Source organism: Pteropus vampyrus, unplaced genomic scaffold (assembly GCF_000151845.1).
Source record: "Pteropus vampyrus isolate Shadow unplaced genomic scaffold, Pvam_2.0 Scaffold394, whole genome shotgun sequence".
Lineage (NCBI taxonomy): Eukaryota > Metazoa > Chordata > Mammalia > Chiroptera > Pteropodidae > Pteropus > Pteropus vampyrus.
This window is the reverse complement of record NW_011889175.1, coordinates 2,239,492-2,262,079: the sequence shown is the minus strand read 5'-3', so window position 1 is coordinate 2,262,079 and position 22,588 is coordinate 2,239,492. Positions and strand designations below refer to the sequence as shown.

Here is a 22,588-nt window from a genome sequence, read left to right as displayed (position 1 = left end):
TGGTCTTTGTAATGAGTCTGGCTCTCAGCCCCTGATCCAGCAAAGTATGACCCTGGGGAACTCACTAACTTCTCTAAACTTGTTAGCTTCTCTATAAAAGGGCAATAATAATAATAATAGGAATGGTCTTATAGGGCCATTTCAAGGATTATGTAAAAACATGCACATAGAGTGATTCACAGTCACTACAGCAATTGTCTCTGAGGTATGGACATTAACTTACTGGGATGTTCTGGATTAATTAAAATGCTTTGATCTAATTAAAAAATAAAGTGATTAACAGAGAGTGATCAACTATGATTTGTATCCTGGAATAGAACAGGTGATTACACATTGCACTCGTCTGAAGAGCTGCTTACTTGGGGTTGGCTTTTGCCTTGGGAGAATGAAGGAATATGGTGTGCTCACTCAAAAATAACAATGACAAAATAATAGCAACCAATATTTATTCATCCCTTACTATAAAAGATTCTGGTTCTGAACACTTTACATATATTATCTTTTAATTTCATAATAACCCAATCAAGTAGTTACTATAATTATCCTCATTTTAGAAATAAGAAACAGAGAGGTTATGTAACTTGTCCATAGCTATTAAACATGAGTCAAGCTCAAAACTTAGGAGGTTATGACTCCAGGATCACAATATGTACCTCTGACAGAGAAAGGCAAAATGTATTCCAAGATTATGTCTTTATGTCAAATTCTCATTTATCTGACCAATGGCTGCCACTGTAGATAATCCTATCTCTCTACTTCTGTATCTGGTAACCTCACCACAATAATTAAAACAGTGGTAAATATATCTCTATAATGACACTCAAAAATTTTTTTTGGGGGGGGCGAGGCAACCCTTGGTTGACCTCACAGATTGCAAGGACCTTGTCAGCCTACAATCCCTTATTTTTTAGTTTTTTACACCTACAGCACCTGGTCTTCCTAAGTGGTCTCCCATCCAAGTACTAACCAGGCCCAACCTTGCTTAGCTTCCAAGAACAGACGGGATCGGCTTGTTCAGGGTGGTATGGCCATAGACAACACTCAAATATTTGTAAGTGATTTCATATATATTATTTCATTTGAACTTCTCAACAGTTCTACGAGAATAACAGTTGCTGGATAAATTATAACTCTACCTTCATCTTAAATGTAAAAAAAAAAAAAAAAATGACAATCTCTCATTTCTTCCTCTGAATTGTCTACAATATCCGCTTTTTCTCATCATTCTCACAGACATCCCTTTAATCAAAGTCCTCATCTCTTTGTGCCATGGAATACCACAATAGTTCCCTAGCTACCTGTTTTCTTCAGGCTCTCATTTCTTCATCCATTTTTCATGCGCCTGCCAACCACTCCTACATATCTCCCATCATGCTGCTTCCTCTCTTAACAATGTACAGTGAATCTCAAATGCCCATTACATGGAGTCCAAACTCCTCTGCTCAGCCTTCAAGGAACTCTGTGGTACGTCCCACCCTCTCTACCTAGCCTTACTTTTTCAAGGCACTCAACATGACTTGGTACAGAGAAACAGGTCAAGTCTCAATTCTCCATTCATACCACATGCATCCCACTTTTGTTCTGTTCTTATGCTTTACTTTTATCTGGAGACATCTTTTTTTCCTTCTTTCTCACATGTAAACGCTCATTTACCATCATTTCTTGCCCAGATTGCCCCAACAACATCATTTACCATCATTTCTTGCCCAGATTGCCCCAACAACATCCTAATAGGTGTTCCTGTTTCCAGTCTTGTCCCACTCACATCCTTCACAGAGCAGCCAAAGTGATTTTGCTAAAACGTAATCAAGATTTACTCTTCCCTTCTTAAAAGCTTTCAGTGGCTTCCATTTATGGTTGACATAAATCTAAATCCCTTAACAAAGCACACGTGACTCTTTATGATCTTGGCTTCATAAGCTAAGCCATGCAATGGAACCTGGGCTGAGTGTGAAGATGAATGAGCATTATGATTTCTTCTCTTTTAACTTTATTTACTTCCAAAGTGGCGAACAAGCAGGACAGATTATGAATCAGACAAGGATTCGGGTATGTGAATATAGTTTTCCACTGCCTCTCTCTGATCTCAGGAAAATGTGCTAAAATTCAGCACATGCAGACTAGACTCAAAGCAGCTTGTAGCTAACGCCAAAAGAAATGAACTGAGATCTGAGCTCTGCCCACTGCAGGTAAGACAAAATCTATATTTTGAGTCTAAGTTAACTGCCTGTTAAAAAAAATTTCACAGTATTTGGAGGACTATAACAGAAACTACAGTCTCTCCCATAATATATGTAATGTCTAGGACATAATCTAAAATTATTTGTGATATAAAAAATATGACCATTCTCAAGGAAAAAGATAATTGGCAGAGCTCAAGGCTCAAATGACAAAGATATTTTAATTATTACACGTGGATTTTAAGACAGCTACAAAAAAACATGCTCAATGAGGTAAAGGAAAATATACTTTTAATGAATAAAAAGGTAGGAAATTTCAACAAACAGAAAATATAAAAAAGAACCTAATGGGGATAAAAAGAAACCAAATTTGAAATTCTAGAAATGAAAAGTGTAATATCCGAAATAAAAAATTCACTGGATAGGCTAAATAACAGAATTGAGGATGACAGAGAAAAGAGTCTATGAACCAAGATCAACTGAAACTGTCCAATCTGAAGGAGAGAAAAAGGATTAGAAAAAAAGGGAAAAGAAGAAAGAACAGAGCCTAAGGACAATAACAAAAATTCTTACGTACATGTAAGAATTTAATTTTCCAGTCCTAGAATGAGGACTAGAAAATTAAATAAAGAGGTAGAGTTTATAAGCCAAGAGCAGAGGTTAAGAATCATAAAATATACTTGATCAATCCAAAGAGGGAAAAGGAAACAACGAATAGATGAGACAAATAACAAGAGTGTGACTTTTTCATGCTTCTATTTCCAGCCCCTGGCACAGAATCCGCCATTCAGTAGCTACTCAAAAAATGTTTTTGAACTGAACTACACTGATGCCAATACCCCTGAGATTAAGAAAAAAATAAATATATTCGGGATATGAAAGAACTTTGAGCATTAGGAAGAGCTACCAGATAACTTGGGAATTTATATGATATAGAACTTGACAAATGAAGGAAATTAAATTAGAATTCAGGGAATGCTTGGGGATTACTATAGGCAGAGGTGGAAAGTGTTTTTTTCTGTCAAAGATTTCTGATCCAAACTCAAGAATCAAATGAGAGCTGCTTACAAATTTAAAAAAAACCCAAAAGTCCTTTTCCTTAGAATGAGAAATAAATGAACAAAGGATATAAAATATTCCCTAAATAAAAGGATAATTTAAAAATACACTTTAGTTCATATTATGGTCCATTAAAAGTAAAAGGAAGGCAAAAAGGGGTAGGAAGCATATATAATCACTTCAGAGGTGGCCATAGGCTCTAACGAGGAAACACTCCCATCTTCACCAGATATCAGAAAAGGCTATCCACTAAAAATTATGCTCATAAAATTAGTATAAAGCAGATAAAATCAGCCATGTGCAGAAGCTTCTACGTCCAAAAGAATTTGTAAATATATTACAGAAAGAATAACTTTTCAAACTCTCTCCAGTAAGATGGCAATCTAAAACGTGGCAGATGCACCCAGGCAACCAGGATGACTGCACAGGTAAAATATCATTCAGCTCTAGGGCATGTCACTCATACAATGATGCCTCTTGGAGTTTTTACAGTTGTGAACAGCCAGCATAACTGTATGTGGCAGTCGTGGATTTAACTAATACATGTGAGTGATGTTAAAGCAGAAACAGAATGGCCCACATGAGCTCTAGAACAGGATATATCAACAGGGGTCCTACTGACATTTGTGGCCAGATCATTCTTTGCTGTAGGAAGCTGTCCTGTGCATTGTAGAATGATTAAGAGCGTCCCTGCCCTCATGGTGTTAGCATATCAAGCCTCCAGGTACACAGACTTTGGTTCCAGATAGACGGAATAAGAAAACTCACCTAAAGTCCTGACAATTCGCATCAGGACTTCCCCGACTTTCATTCTGGTCTCCGGAGTGTGCTTGTTGTTACCGCTGTCATACTGAGCCAACAAGCCAAGCAAGATTTTCTCAGGGTACGCATCTGAGAGCAGGGCAACCCCTGGGGTTGAAAATAAAAGAAAGATTTCATTACTATTTAGGACTGAAAGACAAATAAATCAGACAGCCTGTGATGGGATGAACACATAGACATTTAAACCCACTTCTGTAGTTCTACCAGCAAGGGCTGCACTTTATTCGGAGTGACAACATACTGAATGGAAAGAACATGGGTCAGACTCCTGAATTCTAGTCCTGGCCCTTGTATGAAATCTAAGATAACTTCCAGTCCTGACATTCTATGATCTATGGATTACAGACTCTTGAAACAGAGGCTAGATGACTACATATCATGGCTGGGATTCACACAACAGCAGAAGACTGGATTAAATGCCTTCTAGGAATCCTTCTAATTCTGAGACTCAAAGGTTCTGTGACTAGTACTGTCCTTGCCAACATATCAGCCTGAAGCACAGCACTGATTCCTGTCTCTGCTGTAGTTCTCCATCCCAGCATGAATTCTCCCTGTAAAACTGTCAATAATGAGAGCAATTTCCACAAGGAAAGATCTTCAGAGTATTCTGGGCATGATCAGGAGTAGACATATGCTTATGGCTGAGTTCCCTGATCAGAAATAGGGAAGATCCTGGTCTTGAGTCCGCCTTTCTAGGGCTTGCTGAACCTTACTCCCAACCTGCCAGTACCTCCTAAATGTGTAATCTGCAACAGTGTTATTATTATCAGGCACTCTTTAGAGGGGTAGTGGAAGGAGGAGAGCTATGACCAAAGACAGGACCAGAAATAAAGCCATGGTCTCAAAGCTATATAAACACAAATTCCATTACTATGGTTGGTGGGGGAGGTTATATACTTCTAAAGAATAGTGAGGAAAAAGGAAAAACAAAAAACAAAAGAAGGAAATATGGATTTCAAAACATATCCAGGATGAGAATGCTCAACCTTGGATGATGGTCCATCATCTCTGGCCTGTTGTTTTTTTTTTTTCTTAATGATCTAACTGGTCTTCCTGCTTCTACCCTACTCCCTCAAGTAGCTGGAAACATGTTAGGCCCCATCATTCTTCTCAGTGATTTCCCTTCTCCCCTGAATGTAAGCAGCTCCCGATCCTCACCCGCCTTTGCTTTCTCTCTGACCTCACTTTTACCCTACTCTCCCTTGCTCCCTGTCCTCCAGCGACTCTGGCCTCCTCACTGTTGTTAGAGTAGACCGAGCTGCTTCAGGCCCTGCATCTTCACCTCTGCCTAGGCCACTCCTCCTCCAGGTAGCCTCACAGCTTTCGCCCCAAACCCCATCACATCTCTGTTCAAATACCACATTTAACATAAAGAAAATGGCAGCCTTCTTCTCCTACCACTCTTTATCCTTCTTACCCTGCTTTATTTTTCTTCTCAGAACTTAATATTGCTTAACATGTTATATATATATGCTTATTTATTAACTGTGTTCCTCTTTAGAATGTGAACTCTATAAAGCAAGGATTGTTTTATATCCTGCTGTAGCCTCATGCCTAGAATAGTGCCAGCTCATAGCAGGTACTCAATAACTATCCGTTGAATGAATGAATAAAAGAATGCAAAGATAAAATCTTAATATAAATTTCAGGAATTAAAAAAGAGAAGATGGAGGAGTAATATAAATGCTTGAGAAATCTATAATTATTTTTCACCCGAGTTTACCATTCTCCTGTTTAAAACTGACAATCTTGTAGGCAAAGTCTATGTACCGTTTATTATGTTATAGGTTGTGATTCCATTCTCTTATAAATCAGATATACACAAAGGCGGTGTACCTGCTGAGGGCTGCACCTGTCTGCCCATCCTCTTTTCTGACCTTGCGACTCCTACATTTTCATTGCTTCCAAAAAGCCTGGGAAGTCTCTGCATGTGGTCGTAAGCCTCAGCTCCCTTTATGTGGCCTCCAATTTTATATAAACAGAAGCTCTGCTCTTAAGGGAGTTTCAGGCTGTGGCAGAATCTGAATTAGACTGCTTCCTGGTTGGGAAAATGTGACCCTGCATTTGCAGTTAGCTCTATTATGTAAAACAATGGACAACTTCTTGGAGGTCCAAGGTGGAGTTAGAGACACCTTAGCATAGGAAAAAAGTCCACGACTTAAGAAAGGACAAATGAATTGTTTACTAAGGGAGAGAAATAGAATAGCTTCCAAGTTTTGAAAGAGTCCCAAAGGAAAAGTGGATTGGTGGTTGGTAATTGTAATTCTGATAGACGTCATATTGCTGATATATTATAAAGCCTCATATATATTATACATCTGTAGCTATCATAACTCCTTTCCATCAGAAGTTCCCAACTAAAAAATCTGGCAGATTTGTTTCCTTTTAGGAATACAGTTGTGACTTTATAATGGAAATCAGTGGGGAAATGAGATTTGCTTTGGAAAACTTTGATTTATATCCAGCTTTTCTAAAACACATCTATTACTAAAGTCCCTCCTTCTATCATTTATGCCTATTTTCTCTCTTCAGTCTTTGGCAGAGAACAGTTATTTACTTCTATGAGCACATGATCCTGCTATACACCTCACAACCAAAGGAGCTCTTGATTTCTTCTCTGAAGCAGACAGGCATTTGAGTGCACACAGCATCTACTCCTCTCCTGGTAACAACACCTGGTGTTGTTCCTTTGGGAAACATCTCTTCCCCGCTCTCAGTCTCCCTTCATGTGTGAACTCACATCCCAGTCTGGTCGGTGAGGATACTTCACCCCATCCCACTCCCGCCACAGTGACTGGTTCAGGAATGGGCAATAAGATTCAATCCTGGAGCTCACACTAGAACTAGTGGGAAAGATAAGCTCTTTTTTCTTTTCTTTTTTTGTTAAAGTTATTAACCTGAAGCTGCCACTGGCCCTTTGGGAGCAAGCCCACCCAAAAATGGTGCCAACACAGAGGAGGGTCAAGCCAAGAGAGGGAAGGAGAAAAGAAAGAGACCCAATGGCATGCTTTGAGTCCCTAGATCCAACTGTACTTCTACCCACTAGAATCTTCACACACGGAAGCCAATAAATATCCTTTATGCATATGCCAGTTTGATTTTTTTCAACCAAAGGACCTAAACACAACCTTCTTCAGATTTTTTTAAATATCGAATTTATTTTTTTACTTTTCCTATAATGCCAAACTTTTAATTCTACCAGGGAGCTTTAAATTCTCCCATTCTTGCATTAAAAGGCTGCCAACAGCAAAGTAGTTTCCCTGCTTCCCACAGTCCTATGTTAGCAACTGTTTATCTTCCTGCTGGCCTGCTCCAAACTGCTGCCAAATGGCCCTCTGACTGTTTGAGTTTTACCTCCTAGGATATAGTTGCCACCTAACAGTTTATAAATCCGTAGAGGACAAGGGCAGTTCCCTCCTCACTATTACACCAAGCAGTGAAGAAAGCCATGTGTGATGGTTAAGACTATAACAATTTAAAGGAATGAGATCTTGTGTGGCTGTTTTGTTTCTTGTTTGAAACGTTTTCTGAATTTTGACACTGAAAAAGCATGGCCATAACCTTCACACAACCCTTGGCCCCTCACACTTGATATTCCTTTGTAATTTGAAAATGAGGTAATTTCTGGGTCAGCACAGGGTTCAAGGAAACATGACACATCAATCCATTTGGCAATAAGAACCAAATGATTGTGTGAGCAATAGCTGCTCCTGATCTGATCTCAGGCAAATGACTATGCATGATATAGATGTGGTATAAGAGATAAGAAACGTAGCAGGTAAAGGTGAAACAAATTGGCAAGAGTTCAAGAAAGCATTCTGACCTCTGTTTTAGGGCAAAGCATAGGATATAGGCAAATCAACTTTAAAAATATTATTAAAAGTACATAATGCAACACAACAGAGATAGTCAACTTTGTAAAATAACTGTTCTTTTCCCCCCAACGAGTTTCATTACAAAGCCAGAAATGCATTTTGATAAAAAATTTACTGACTTCAAGATGACCCCTTAGCATGCTGCTCAGTGATTTTGCAGACCTTAGGCAGTAAAAGTAGTTTAGGTGTAGTCTCACTTTCCACGGTGTGCCTGCATTGTATGGAAGACCGTCTAATTCTAAATGTCTTTGCTGACTGGCTCTATCCCAGGAACTTGCTAAGCCAACCTCACTTCAAACAATCTGCCTCATTCCCCTGGGCAGATAACCACCTACCTCCCAAATAACCGCATCAACCTAGAAAAACACCTACTTAAACCTTTCAGGGATTTCTGACGAAAAACTATAAGAACATAAATCCCCACATGTTGTGTGATTCCATTTAGACGAAATGTCCAGAATAGGCAAATTTATAGACAGAAAGTATACTTAGTGGTTACCTAGGGCTGTGGGAGTTGGGGAAAACTGGGAGTGACTGCTTGGGGGATATGGAGTTTCTTTCTGGAGCAATAAAAATGTTCTAAAATTGATTGTACTGATGGTTACATACTCTGTGAAAAAAACACTGAATTGTATACTTTAAGTAGGTGGATTGTATGGTATGTGAATTATATGTCAAAATGTTGTTATAAAAAACTATAAGAAAATATTTCATATCTACTCTTTTAGGTCTTTAGAATAGAAGAAAAGAGGAGAAAATAATATAGCATATCTTAAATGTAAAGGGAAATCTACTGCCAAGAGCAAAGTATCAGCTTCTTTTTGCATCCAAATCTGTTTTGGTTGCCTCTGCAGTGTGAGAGAGGAGGGAGAAAACGATGTTATTTGAATGGGAAAACGAATCGAACACTTCACATTTCACAGACTCTGTCCTCCATTTATAAGAAAATTATTACTTTGAAAAATATAAATTCTCTGTTAAGCCAGAAATTCTACTCTAGTAATTTATCCTAAAAGATATCCTACCACAAGTAGAAATTACTTATGTACAAAATCATCACTGTAGCATTCTTTGTAATAGGAAAAACAGAAAACAAATTAAATGTGCATAATGTCCAAATATTTTTTTAATCAAGAGACATCTGTGTAAGCATTTTCTTTATAAATGGGGAGGTAATTACCAGAAGAAACTACTTAAAAAGGGGGAATGGTTATCTCTGGAGACTAGAACTGTGAGGGGGAAAGAAGCAGGGCAGGGGATAAGCTTTCTGACTCTTTACAAACTATGTTCGAAGTAAATTTATAAAGATAAGTTCTTTTGAAAAACTAATAAGAAGATAAAATGTATATTAACTTATGGAGGAAGCTCTAGTTTGAAAGAACAATGATGGTTAAGAGAAGAGGTCAGGCACAAAAAAATTTTCCTTCTGATTACGAAAAGATAATCGCCAATCTGTGATTTTCCTCTCTTGCAGCTCTATGACACAAAGATAAAAAAGGTAGAACCTGAAGAGAAGGAACATACTTCTCTTTAGCTGGGAGACCTCTTGTTATGATGAAAACAAATAATAACTCAGCTCCAAGAATCCAGGAAGCTGCACAAACTACGGAAGTTAGTAATTAAATCAAGGAAGTATGGGAGCTCAACTGAATAGCTGGGCTGTCTTTGTAATTACAGTAAATGATAACGTCTACCATGCCAATTTGATGTTAAGTTTCTCTAAAGCTGCAAGTTGTGTTAGGTGTGGACAAGTCCCAACAAATTTATAAAGATTCAAGATGAATAAGTGTTACTCAGGCTTGAAGAAAAAACAGGGTTAGGCTAATAAGCTGTGAAGGCTAACATCTAAATATTTGTAAGAGCTGTACCTATCTCTTTAAATCATGACTTAAATAACATATTTTAACACTAAAATAATGCTAATGCATTTGCTTAAATCGTTTTCTAATTCCGATTTTGAAAGAGAAAAAGTAAAACTAAGTGAATAATCTATATTTATTGACAGTTAACTATACTTCCTGGAAGCCACTTGGATCATGGAATATTATTATAATAAATAAAAATTCCATACATTTGCTTAGTCTTTTTAATATGCCAGGCAAAGTCCTAAGCACTTTATATAAATTCATCCATTTAATGCTTTCAATAATCCTTTGAAGTAGGTACTATTATTACTCCTAATTTTACTGTAGAAGAAGTTGAGGAACAGAGGAGGGAAAAATATGGCCCAAGATAACAGCTGCCACTTGGAAGAGTGGAATTGCAAACCTGAGCTTTGCTACCCCACGGCTCAGCTGGCAGTAGTGCCTATGGGAAAAGAACTGCTGGAATAGTAGTGCTGGCTTCGCAAATCCTAACCCCAAAGGTACAAACCTTACAAGATTTTCAAGTATATGGTGTCAGCCTCGCTCTGTGAAATTTACTTTCTACTGGACTCCAAGACCAGCATAAGGAGAGACACACTGCACACTGCATCCCATATAAATGGCAGAGTCCTCTACTGGGTCTAGTAGGTTTTCATAGGGACTGCTTTGTTTCCAGTGGGTATCTTTAAACAGTACGTGGAAAAGGGAAGTAGTAATGCTAATTAAATTCACCAATGACTCCAACTAGAGATGCTGCTGCCATTAGTAACGACAGAGGAGCCATATAAAAGGAAATCCAAAACTTGGACTTTAACAAGTTGCAGTTTTATTTTGAAAGTAGTATGGATTTTTATTGTCAAAACAAGTGAGAAATACAGGCATAACAGAAGACACAAATAAATTAATTGTCCTACTCATTCGAGACCCCCGGGCCTCTCTTTGGAAAAGTGAGCTCAGCTCTTTATGTAGACACTGTCCAAAGCAAAAACAGCAAGGATTTGACACGGTGTTCAGGACAATGACTGGACATGTGCATAGTGAGGAGAAGTGAACAGGTTCCGTTCTCTAGTTCCTTTCCTCAGTAAGCTCCGTGTTTATACAGGTATGAGGCTCATTTGGGGGGAAATGATTATATACAGCAATTGTAACTTTTTCATTCTTCTACCCCTCAGGAAAAGTTTCAGGCCTGAATCAAGATATCAAAATAGGGTGACACTAGTTTCACATGAACCTCAAGACTATTCATATAGTTACCATTTTCTTTACTTTAAAAAAGCTTAATATCCATTTATCTATACCAAACCAGTAAGCTTATAGAAAGTTTTCAATCAAATTGGAGTTATATTAATCTCACTTTAAAATGCAACAAAGGATATGGAAGACTTGTGTTTGTTCTGTGACATGTGAAAGAGAAGCATCACTCCAGTAGCATAGCCTCAGAGGTACTGCAGTAACAACTGGCTCTGCCAGAAACCGAGGGGCTCCAGTCTTAGTGCAGGAAGAGGGTCCCTACCAAGTCCGGTTTTTAATTGTGCCTAGATCTCACAGATTGTAAGCCCTCCTAACTAGCAAGGCTGGAGCACGCAGCACCAGCACAGTCGAGGGGCCAAAGACTAGTCAGTGAGCACCTCTATGTCACAACTTCTCCATGATCACGCTGATCGTAGTAAATCAAAGAAGCCTCGATTTGGGAACAACACAAACATTATTTACCTAGTAGGCATAACCATAGTTGTTATCTAGGCTAAATGATACAAAAATAGTAATGAGACCTCCATACCTCACTGCTGAGATTTAGTCTAACTTTAAATTAAAGCAATACAAAATAGCTTCTTCTACACAAGGACAAGCTTTGCACCATTTTTCAAAAACCATTTATGTCTCTAGCTCTAGCCTCAGCTTAAGAGATTAAAAAAAAAAAAAAATCTTTCCTATATCAAGGCTAATGTAAAAGGGAAGCAGGTACAAGACACCCTCTATCCAGAGTCTCTGGAAGAAAAAGCTCTAGAAGCCAGTATGTGTGAGCGCATTCAAGTCACAGGGTTTGAGATTTTGAGTCCGTGGTGGTTGTTTCTTCCCTTTGATCACTGAGATGTCCATCTTGGGTGGCTTGAAGGTTGCTGGATCTTTGGCCATTTGCGTGGCCTGTGCGTGGATCGGTTTCATTGGAAAAGGCTTCTGGGATCCTCTGTAGGCCTGAGTGGCAAAATTTCCCGAATCAGACTGCTGGAGGCATATTGGTCCAAAGAGGCTCCATTTATCTGCCAAGTTTCTGTCTTTAACCCCACTTCCAGAATCAATGGTGCTAAGATTTGGGCCAAGTAAGGTTGGGGCAGAGGCAGAAGGGAACCAGCCTCTGGGCTTCTGTTTTGTGGAAGAGTGCCAGGTGCTGCTGGGGTGGACTGGGCTGACCCTGGCCACTTCTCTTCTCTCATTATCTTTCCACTGTGCAACTTTAGTTCATGGAATGCTTCTGCCACTCCAAGGTACTTGGTCTCCTTGATGGTAAGACCCTTGTGGGGTGTGTAGCCAGCATCTCTCAGCCCTGTCTGTTGCTCAAAACATTGAATGCTCTCCTGGATGTTTTGTGATCAGAGAATCCATGATGATGCAGGTAGCTTTAACTTTTACCATGGGACCTTTTCCATACAGTCAATGGCCGATGACAGGGTCATGGTAGGGAAGGAGACACTGACCTCTCCTTCCTCCACCTGGGTGAGGTGCTGCTGATACTTGTGCTCTGGAATCACTGGCTTCCAGGGGATGCTGCCCATGTCTGATGGAGGAGTAGTCATGGGCGTAGGGTCCTCCAGACACCTCCTGACGGGCAGGGATATCTTGCCCAGAGGCCCACTAGGCTCAAGAGCAGGTGTTTCTGATTGTTTTGAAGCCATTGAAGGACTGAGATCCAGGTGCTTTTTCTATATAGATTTCAGAGCCGAGTCGCTGTCACTGAAGTGAAATGATGTGACGATTATGCTGACAGAAAGATATTAGTGAGGAACATTGTCCAGTTGCTGCAAATTAGCAGTTATTCGGGAAGAATATATCCACTCCAGAGGTTCTGTTCTACCACCGTGAAGCTGCCTGCAGCCCAAGCTCCAGCACTAAAGAGGTTCCAAGGACTCACGTCTCCGGAGAGGTTGTGGTACAGTCAGGATGCGGGCCACGGTGTGAGCAGTGCTGTGCCCATGGTTATACATGAGTTTCAGTTTTTAAGTAGTGATTCTTAAACACCTCCAGTGTACAGCATCTTTATGGGCTTTTGCAAGCTCCCTAAATCTCTTATTCTACTACCCTCTCCAAATGAATAAAATAGAACCCAAGACAGCACCGAAAAGCTTAGAGTCTACCTTCTCAGGGATCTCCCTATCAAATATCTCTGGGTGAGAGAGAGGAAGGATCTCCCTATCAAATATCTCTGGATGAGAGAGAGGAAGTGAACAGAGCTGAGAACAAGTGAGCCTCAAAAACACCATGGTGATCAAGGGTTCTGTGGCATGTACAGAAATACAAGCAAAGCTACCCTAGTACTGACTGGCATAAGTGAGGAAGAAAAAAAAAAAGAAAATAGCAATTACCGCTGCTTTGACAGCAATTACTGTTCTCCGTGTTCAGAGAAACTTACAGGTCAGCTGATCATGGGTGAGAGAGAAATAAGAAGCAGAATATCATTCATTTAATTCTCTTTATGTAGCTTTAGCTTTCAAAGAGTGAAAAAGCACATTAACATTCTTTTTATGCTATCGAAAGAAATATTTACTGGTTAAAAAAAAAAAAAAAGAGGGGTTTCTGATTCCCCAGGAAAGAGTAAGTGGTTCTCTTTTAGACTAGCTGGGTAAGAAAACGAAACCCTTTACATCTCCTAAAGACTCCAAGACGGGTGGTCCTGGTGGGAGGAGTACCACCTGAACTTCAGATTCATTTTTTTCCTAAGTTTCTACGGGTATTTTACCTCAAGCCTAGGCAAGGAGAAACCGTAGAATCAGCCAAGCTGACTGATGAGTCAGGTTCTCACTAGCTTTGAGAGAGCTGAAGCCTTCCAGAGGAGTTGTCACCTGGCCTGAAATTCCAACAAGGTAGGGCTAATTTTCACATTCTCTGGTGTCAAAGGGCTAGGAGACTTGCTCTGTGCTCTGGGCACCAAGCAGCATACAGGCAAGATACAATCTTCTGAAATTCTCCATTTTTTCCTCTGTTAAGCCTAGCAGATTGTCTTGATGAGATGATTAGGCAAGTCTTTGTGACAGGCACTCCAAGCTAGGACTGGCTTGGAAAAAGTGATTACTGTGAAATCAGCAACCATAAATGTACATACACACATAAACGCTCTGCCTATGGCTTCTGGGAGTGACCAGATCTTGTCATGAACTCTCTGGGGGTCCCTGAATAATAGTTGTTTTCAGCTGAGCTGTCTCATCATTATTGGAAATGGAAGACGGAAATGTATTTTCTTTAAAAAAAAAAAAAAAAGTCTTTTCTTCTCGATTTTGTCCAGTTAGAATTTAAGATTTAATGTTTTAATTTACCTGACAAAATAGTACATATTGAAGTATCTCTGTTAGCAACAGTTAGCATATCAGATTTTCCACTTATAAATTGTCATCCCAAACAAGTATCTTTACTCCCAAGTCTTTCCTTTACACTGCTGTCTCACTGAGCTTAACTTGAAATTATTTTTATATTTTTTTGTAAAAATACAATTTTTGACCCACTGACCTAATTGATCCTCTCAGCAACCTAAAAAGTGTTCCATGTCACAGCTTCTAATACATACTGGTGAAAGATCAAACACGCTGTGCCGCTAGAGAATCACAGGTGAGAGCAGAGCAGGGCGGCTCTAGAGCTGTCATGTTCTTTGTATGTCCTTGTTAGGAATAGCATCTATGTAGACACTTCTGGGTGAAATTTTGCTTCTAATTTAACCATGTGACCGCTGAATTGCAAGACAAGGAATAATAACTATGTTTAATTTTATCGAATTAGTATTCTCTGAATTAATAATTTTGCAAACTGAATCACTTTACACACTAAATATAGAAAAGTTTGTATGGTCTGGTTTCTAAGCAACTGTTTCATTAAGAAAAGCTCCGCTTAGGAAAAACATCTGTTTGTCAGTAAGGTTTCTACTGTCATCATATAAATTCATGGGGAAAAAGCCATGGTCATCCTGTGATTTAGTAATCCCTAGTTGTAAAAAGGTCAACAGGGGGTACTACAACAGAGGGAGCCATCTGTTTCAATCTGTTCTAGTCCCTGAAACTTGTTATCATGAAATGATTCAGTTTTCCTACATAGCCACATAATTTAAAAAACATTATCTTCTAATTATAAAAGCAATAAGTGTTTGTACTAGAAAATGTGAAAAAATATAGAAAAAAAAAGACACAAATAAGAAAATAAAGATCACTTGAGTTTTTAATGCCTTCATGTTAGATCTCGTTTGAAAAATGAATTCTCCGGCTGAAAAAAAAAAAATTTGAAAACCACTGGCCTAAAATAACTCCATATGGTCTTTACCTTTTTCACCTGCAATTAGAATGCTTTTTGTAATGGCTAAAGGCTTGTGCGTTGAACAACTGAGTTCAGAGATCTGTGGAGATAGCCAAACATACTGCATTTCATGAAAACAGGCTTAAAGAAAGACAGCATTCTCTTGACAGTGGTGAGCAGAGGTGATGAAAAGTGTTGTGTGGCGTGACACATCACATATGACATGTGCTATAAAACTTCCTTGCTAGGTCAAGTAGATGGCCTAAGACAGAGAGTTTTAAAATCCCCGCCCGCCCTCCCCTGCCCTGTCCCTTTATTTTTTAAAACAACAGAACCTTGTTTTCATATGAAACTTTTAGAAGAGGCTCAATGAAAGAGAAAAGTAGAGCCCTCTAGTTAGAATGGAATTGCCTGGTGCTCTGAGCCCACCTGGCCAACCCCTTCTTAACTGATTCCCAAGGGTCCTGCAGAACACAGGCATTCATGCAGTCCTTCCGGTTGCAGGCTCCTCCCTGCCACAGCACGGCTGCTTTGCTGTTCCCTCAGTCTGGAACACTTTTCCCTCCTTTCTTTACTAGATTAATTCCTAATCCTCTACCAGATCTCGGCTTATGGGTCACTCTCTTCTTCCCCTGTCAGGTAAAATGGCCTTTAGACAGGCTCTGTCATCATGGTGTACCTTTTCTTCACAGCACCCATCAAAGTGACATTTCACATGTGTATGATTATTTAATATTTACCCACCTTCATGTCCTCCGACTGTTAATTCCACAAAGGCAGTGCATTACTGTTTTTCTCAGCAATGGATCTAGCATAGTGCCCTCCCACATAGTAAGTGTCCAGTAAATATGCTGAATGAATGAACGAATATTTTAAACCATTAAGAAAAAAAAATCAATGGACAAAGATATTTTACAATTCTTTCTGTCACTAAAGTCAGGCCACCAATAATGGAGAACAAAATGGAACATGAAGAGCTAGAGGGCTTCTAAAACAGCCTTCTCCTAAGAAAGAAAACTTAAGCGGTCATGCCCTGGCAGGTGGAAGGGAGAGATGACCTAATTAGGCCTTTGGTAGCTCTTTGTCTATGATCCATTCCCTGAGGCTCAATTCATTCCCAACCTTCCAGCCTCCTCAGGAACAGCAGAGGCACCATGAGGTCAAGAAATAAAACCAAGTTTAAAAATCTACTGTAAAAATCTAAAAAAGTTTCCAAAATGATACAAACACCATTTAAATGCACTTTTCCATCACCACCCAAGATCTCAGCATGACCAAAGAGGGGGAAATTGATGCCTTAATGAGTTAAAAATGTTAAACGTATGATTCAGCAACAAAGGAACTATGTTAGGGTTAATAAAAAATATAATTGTGCCTATTAAGTGTATGAACAGCTTCAAGGATTATCTTAGTCACGTCTGGTGAGATTTGGAATTTTAACTTATATTTGAAATGAAGGCTAATGTAGGCTGCCTGCTCTCTAGTTTGGGAGGGAAAAGCAAGAGCAGGGTGCCCCCTCCAGCTGCTACCTCAAAGCAGTTCTAGTAAAACGAACTGATTCCTTAGACAGTAAAGGAATATTGTACTTAAAGATAAGTCTAAAGAGGAACTTGCTATTTTAATTGTGAGTTCTCTCATTATTTTATCCTCCTTAACTTGCCTTCAAATTCCCCTTCAACTAAAGAGAGGGTGACTCCAGGGCAAGATTTAAGTAGCTGTTCTCCAGGGAAGGTACTCACATCTTCTTAATGACTTGTAGACATTTAAGTGACTGACACTAACCCAAGGTATATCACAATAGCCCTCTTGGTAGTAAACCCTGCTTTTGTGATAGTTGGCTTACATGAATAGGACATAAAGGATTTGAAGTGAAGGAAACTAGCAAATTAAGTATTTACTTGCTTAGATGAAAATGTCAGGATCCACTGGTTCCATGGCTTAATTTTACTGTCTGCAAGAGCAGAGGCCATGATGATTTGATACAGGTGAGAAAATGGAATGGCAACAGGAGGGGAAGCACAGAGAGGGTTAAGAGCCTTGGCTCTGGAGTTGACGCCAGACTCTCTTGCTCAGGGGTTGGCCTTCTACTGGTAACAACCTATGAGCTTTGGTTTCTTTGTCTGAAAAATGGAGAGATAAAGATATTGGTCTTCGGGGTTGTGATAAGGAGTAAGTGACACAATGTAAGCTACACCTGATACGTGGTTGGTGCTCAATAAATCGTAAGTGAAAATAAGAACAAAGGAAATATAATAACTATTAACAAGCATGGTATTTTCAAATCCAGGAAGTCCATCACCAAGAGAGACACCACTGATGGGCTGGTAATAACAAGCCCCAGAGCAGCTCAGCTGTCCTGGCGTTCCAAAAGCTCCTGCACCCCGGCCTAATCCCACTCTCCCTTCACGCCCAGTCTGCTCCACCAACAATTTGAATTGCTTATCTTCCTTTAGATCTGCCTCGCTCCTCAATGTCTTCCTATCTTTGCTTTTCTTTCAGCCTTCATCCCCTTACTCCATGAGCACAGGTCTAAATCCTGCCCATCCCTCCTTCAGAGTCCTAAGAGCACCATGAAAAACTACTGTTCTGAATTTTTAAAGTTTCTTTCTTATGTTTAAAAATGCATGATTCCGTGATTTACAAGGTATGCAATGATCACCATCTAATTCCACAACATTTTCATCACTCCCCAAAAGAAACTCCCCAACCCCTTCTCCTCCCATCCTCTGGCAACCACTAATCTACTTCCTGTCTCTACAGATTTGTCTATTCTCAACATTTTATATGAGTGGAATCATACAATATGTGTGGCCTTTTGGGTCTGGCTTCTTTCACTTACCATGTTTTCAAGGTTCATCCATGTTATATCATGAATCAGTTCTTCATTCCTTTTTATTGCCAAGTAACATTCCATTGATGCATTCCATGCATCAGGTGATGGATATTTGGGTTGTTTCTACTTTTTGACTATTATAAATAATGCTGATGTGAGCATTCATATATAAATAAGCTTTTATGTGGACATAGGGTTTCATTTCTCTTGGGTACATATCTAGGAGTGGAATTGGTGGGTCACACGGTAACCATGTTTAACTTTTTGAGAATTGCCAGTCTGTTTGCCAGTGTGGCTGCACCATTTCACATTTCCACCATCAGAAATGCAACAAATATTAAAAGTTCTATACAGAGAACTACATGTTTACGTAACCCACGATCTCAACTGCATTAATCCCAGGATTGATATCTGAAGCCCTTTTCCTGATGCTCTTAAAAAGGTGCTGACGCCCTCAATGCTGAAACAATAATGCCAACCAGCAGGAAGCAGGGCCAGCAGTGTGAGGCAACACACTCTCATAGAAAATAAGTTTGAAAGATACACACAAAGATAGCTTAAAAGATAATGCTGTACACATTGCTAAATGAGCAAAACTGCACCAAAAAATCAAGCGCACATGACGTCAGCGTATTAAGTTACAGAGAGGGTTGATGTGTAGTGCTTTCCCATAGGCAGGCTGGTTCTCCTATACCTAAGACTACCTGAAAACTCAGCCCTTGTACCTTGGGAAGAGGAACAAGGATTATTTTTCCCTATGACAAGAGCATAGTCTTCAGAGCCAGAGAGATTTAAGACTCAAATCCTGATGTTGTCACTTAGTATCTGTGTCACTTTGAGCCAGTTTCTTAACCTCATTGAACCTCTGTTCCCTCACCTGTAAAATAGGGATAATATTTCCTAACTTGCAGGGTTGCTGTGACTGGTACATAATAGGCACTCAATAAATGGTAACTTCTTTAGTACTTACTGCTATTTCTCTTATATGACTATTTTCCAGGCAATCTTGGACAGTGAAAATAACTAACCTTGAAGCAGCCAGTTCATCTTTTACTTACAGGTAAAAGTACTAAATTACTAAATATTCCGATGTAAATCTGAATGTAACTATCTTCAGTTGATACAGAAAAACACTGGAGAGATATCCCCAAAACAACGCTAATATAAAACTCAAGTGTTCTGGGCTTTGAAATGCAGTCTCTGACTTGGAGGAGGAGGGGAGGCATCACATATATCATCTGGGCTGTAGTAAGAGAAGGTACAGTGGACTGAGAATCCCTAAGAAATGGGTCTGGTGCCAGCTCCACCACTCTCCCAACTTTTATGACTGTAAGCAAGTCAATTCTTCATTTATAGAAGGATTATAATATCTGCTTTTATTGTATTTCAGAATTGCTGATAGAATCAAAATTTTCTAGATGATTAAGCATTATTCAATTTTAATAAGTATTCTTGATAATCATATCTGTTTTTCATTTTAAAAAGCATGACAACAGAGCCAATTTCTATCATTATTTGAAAAGTTCTAGAGAAGTAATATAATGTATTGGGAAGGAAAAAACAAGATTTGAAGGCCAAGAACATGGTTCAAATTACTTGCTACATAATCTTGGAAAAGGGATTTAATCTAAGTCTCTGAATCTTCAGCTTGTAAAAGGGGGATCTCTCACCTTATATCTACAAATTAACTCAAAATGATCACAGATCTAAATGTAAGTGCTAAAACTATACAACTCTTAGAAGAAAACACAGAAGTAAATCTTCATTATCTTGAAGATAATGAAGGCAATGATTTCTTAGAAATTACATCAAACCATATAAGCAATAAAAGAGAATATTGATAAGTTGGACTTCATCAAAATAAAAAATTCTGTGCTCAAAATGATATCATTAGTAAGAGAAGAGATAACCCACATATTGGCAGAAATATCTTCAACTCATATACTTGATAAAGAATCTGTTTCTAGAATATATAAACAACTCTTATGACTCAATAAAAGACAAATCACCCAATTTAAAAATGGGCAAATAATCTCAAAAGATATTTCTCCAAAGAAGATATACAAGTGGACAATAAGCTCATGAAAAGAAACTCAACATTATCAGTCATTAGAGAAATGTAAATCAAAATCACAATGAGATATCACTTCCCACCCTCTAAGATGAGAATCAAAAACACAGACAATAACTTGAAACTAATAAAATAAAGTTGAAAAAAAATCATAGACAATAACAAATATTGGTGAGGATGCAGACAAACTGAAATCCACATACATGCTGGTGGGAAAGTAAAATAGTGCAGCAACTTTGGAAAAGTTTGGCATTTCTTCAAGGGGTAAATCATGGAGTTACTATATGACCCAGCACTTCCATTCATACGCGTATACCCAAGAGAAATGAAAATATATGTCCATACAAAAACTTGTACATAAATATTCATAACAGCATTATCCGTAATAGCCAAAAGTGAAAACCCAAATGAACATCAATTGATGAATGGATAAACAAAATACAGTTAATTAATACAATGGAATATTATTCAGCCTTAAAAAGTAATGAAGTACCAATCTATGCTACAACATGAATGATCCTCAAAAACATTATGTTAAGTCAAAAGAGCCAGACACCAAAGATCTCACATTGTATGATTCTATTTATATGAAATGTTCAGAATAGGAAAACCTATAGAAACAAAAAGTAGATTAGTGGTTGTGAGGGGCCAGGGAGAATGTGGAATGCAAAGTGACTGATAATGGGTATGGCCTCTTTTTGAGATCATGAAAAAGTTCTAAAATTAGACAGTGGTGATAGTTATACAACTCTCAATATACTAAGAATCTCTGAATTGCAAATTCTAAACAGGTGAATTTTAGGTATATAAATTGTATCTCAAATAAGAAGTTTAAAAAATGGGGATAATGTCTACTTCCCAGAACTACTTCAAGAATTTACTGAGATGCATATATGAGACATTTGCTAAATGCTCATTTATTAATTAGGTGGTACAGAAACCAGGTCAGGACATAAAAGAAATCTTTCCATTTCAAGGACATAAATGGAGATGATACATTTCACAGGGCTGTATTCCAAATTTCAATGCCAGATCCAATTAGATGGTTCTTCAAGGGATAGAATTATTTTCAGTTAATGGTTTCCCAATCTTACTTGAGTAGAAATTTGAGAATGAGATAGGGAGTTCAGCCTCTGACAAGTTAAGATTTGTAATCCTGCTCAGTTTGAAACTCTGTAAAAACAAGTTTACCTTGTGTCTACCTTCCTCTCTTCTGAGCCCTTTGCCTTCCCCTCCCCTTGGCTCTTTTGCCAGAAATAAAAAGCTTTCTCTGAAAGAGAGAGTGTGGAAGAGTTTGTGCGATTAGTTTGGGCATGTCAAGATGTCTAGATTCTCGTCACTACACACACTGCCTTACTTTCACCTCCCATGACTGGCTCAGAGCCTAGGTTTTTTTTTTTTTTTTTTTTTGGTTGTTGGTTTTTGGGGTGTGTGTGTGTGTGTGTGTGTGTGTGTTTTTTCCCCAATGAGCCTGGTAGTTTTTTCCAAAAATCCTTTTGACACTGTTGGGGATGACTTGGATCCCTGAAATACATCTATTTCTGGTATTGCTTTCAAAATGTTCTTTAAATAACTGAAAGTGACTAAGAGGACTAATGAGTATACCCACAGTATGATAAATAACCTGGCTATAATATCTTATTTGAAGAATATCATTTATTTATTTATCACATTCATCACTGAATATCTATTTCAAAATTAAAATGTAAAAAATACCCAGTACATTGATTATAAACTATGGGACATTTAAGGACATATTTTAACTCCAATTTTGGAAAAGAGAAAGACTTCCACTTTTTACCTTATATACCTCCTCGTCATTTAAAATGGTTTTAAACAATGAGACTGTATTAACTTGTATGATAATAACAAAATAATGAACAAATAATATATAAGGAGTCTAAAAAGGGGAAACACTTAATGACCATAGTCTAAGATTAAGTCTTACCTATTAGTAAACTCTGAATTATCACTGGAACTCAGCAACTTGGTATTTAATTCTCTGCCTGACAAAGCTGCTACTGAGTATGAAATCAGCTCTGCTATGAGAACTAAACCAAGTATCACTTTCTCACTAGGACTAAAAGGAGATGCAGACAGTCTTTCATAAAACTAAAATACAACTGACAGGGATCTTAGTTCTCAGATCGTTGTGATGGACAGATAATACACACATGAGAAATTCCTACATAAGCCATCAATAAATATTTGTTGAATGAATGAGCTTAATTTCCCTCTGCTCTGTGCCTAGACTGCAAAGTTAGTGAGAAATTACAAAAGAAATCTAAAATATCAATAAATTAGGCAAAAGGTACACTGCGAACCATTTAAGGCAGCCTAGGAAAGGAACACTTAAAGCACACATTCACATGCACACTTCCCCAAACTAA

General features: G+C 38.5%; 1 protein-coding gene and 2 pseudogenes across 1 annotated transcript in view; all 3 read right to left on the bottom strand.

Moving 5' to 3' along the window:
- The window catches only part of TANGO6 (transport and golgi organization 6 homolog), a 129,938-nt gene that overhangs the window by 49,790 nt on the left and 57,560 nt on the right, over positions 1 to 22,588 (bottom strand). The window contains exon 13 of the mRNA XM_011380580.2: positions 4,008 to 4,148. Coding sequence (XP_011378882.1) covers positions 4,008 to 4,148 — 141 coding nt within the window. The remainder of the gene's footprint in view (positions 1 to 4,007; positions 4,149 to 22,588) is intronic.
- LOC111731739 lies at positions 919 to 1,036 on the bottom strand (annotated as a pseudogene).
- LOC105305757 lies at positions 11,513 to 13,115 on the bottom strand (annotated as a pseudogene).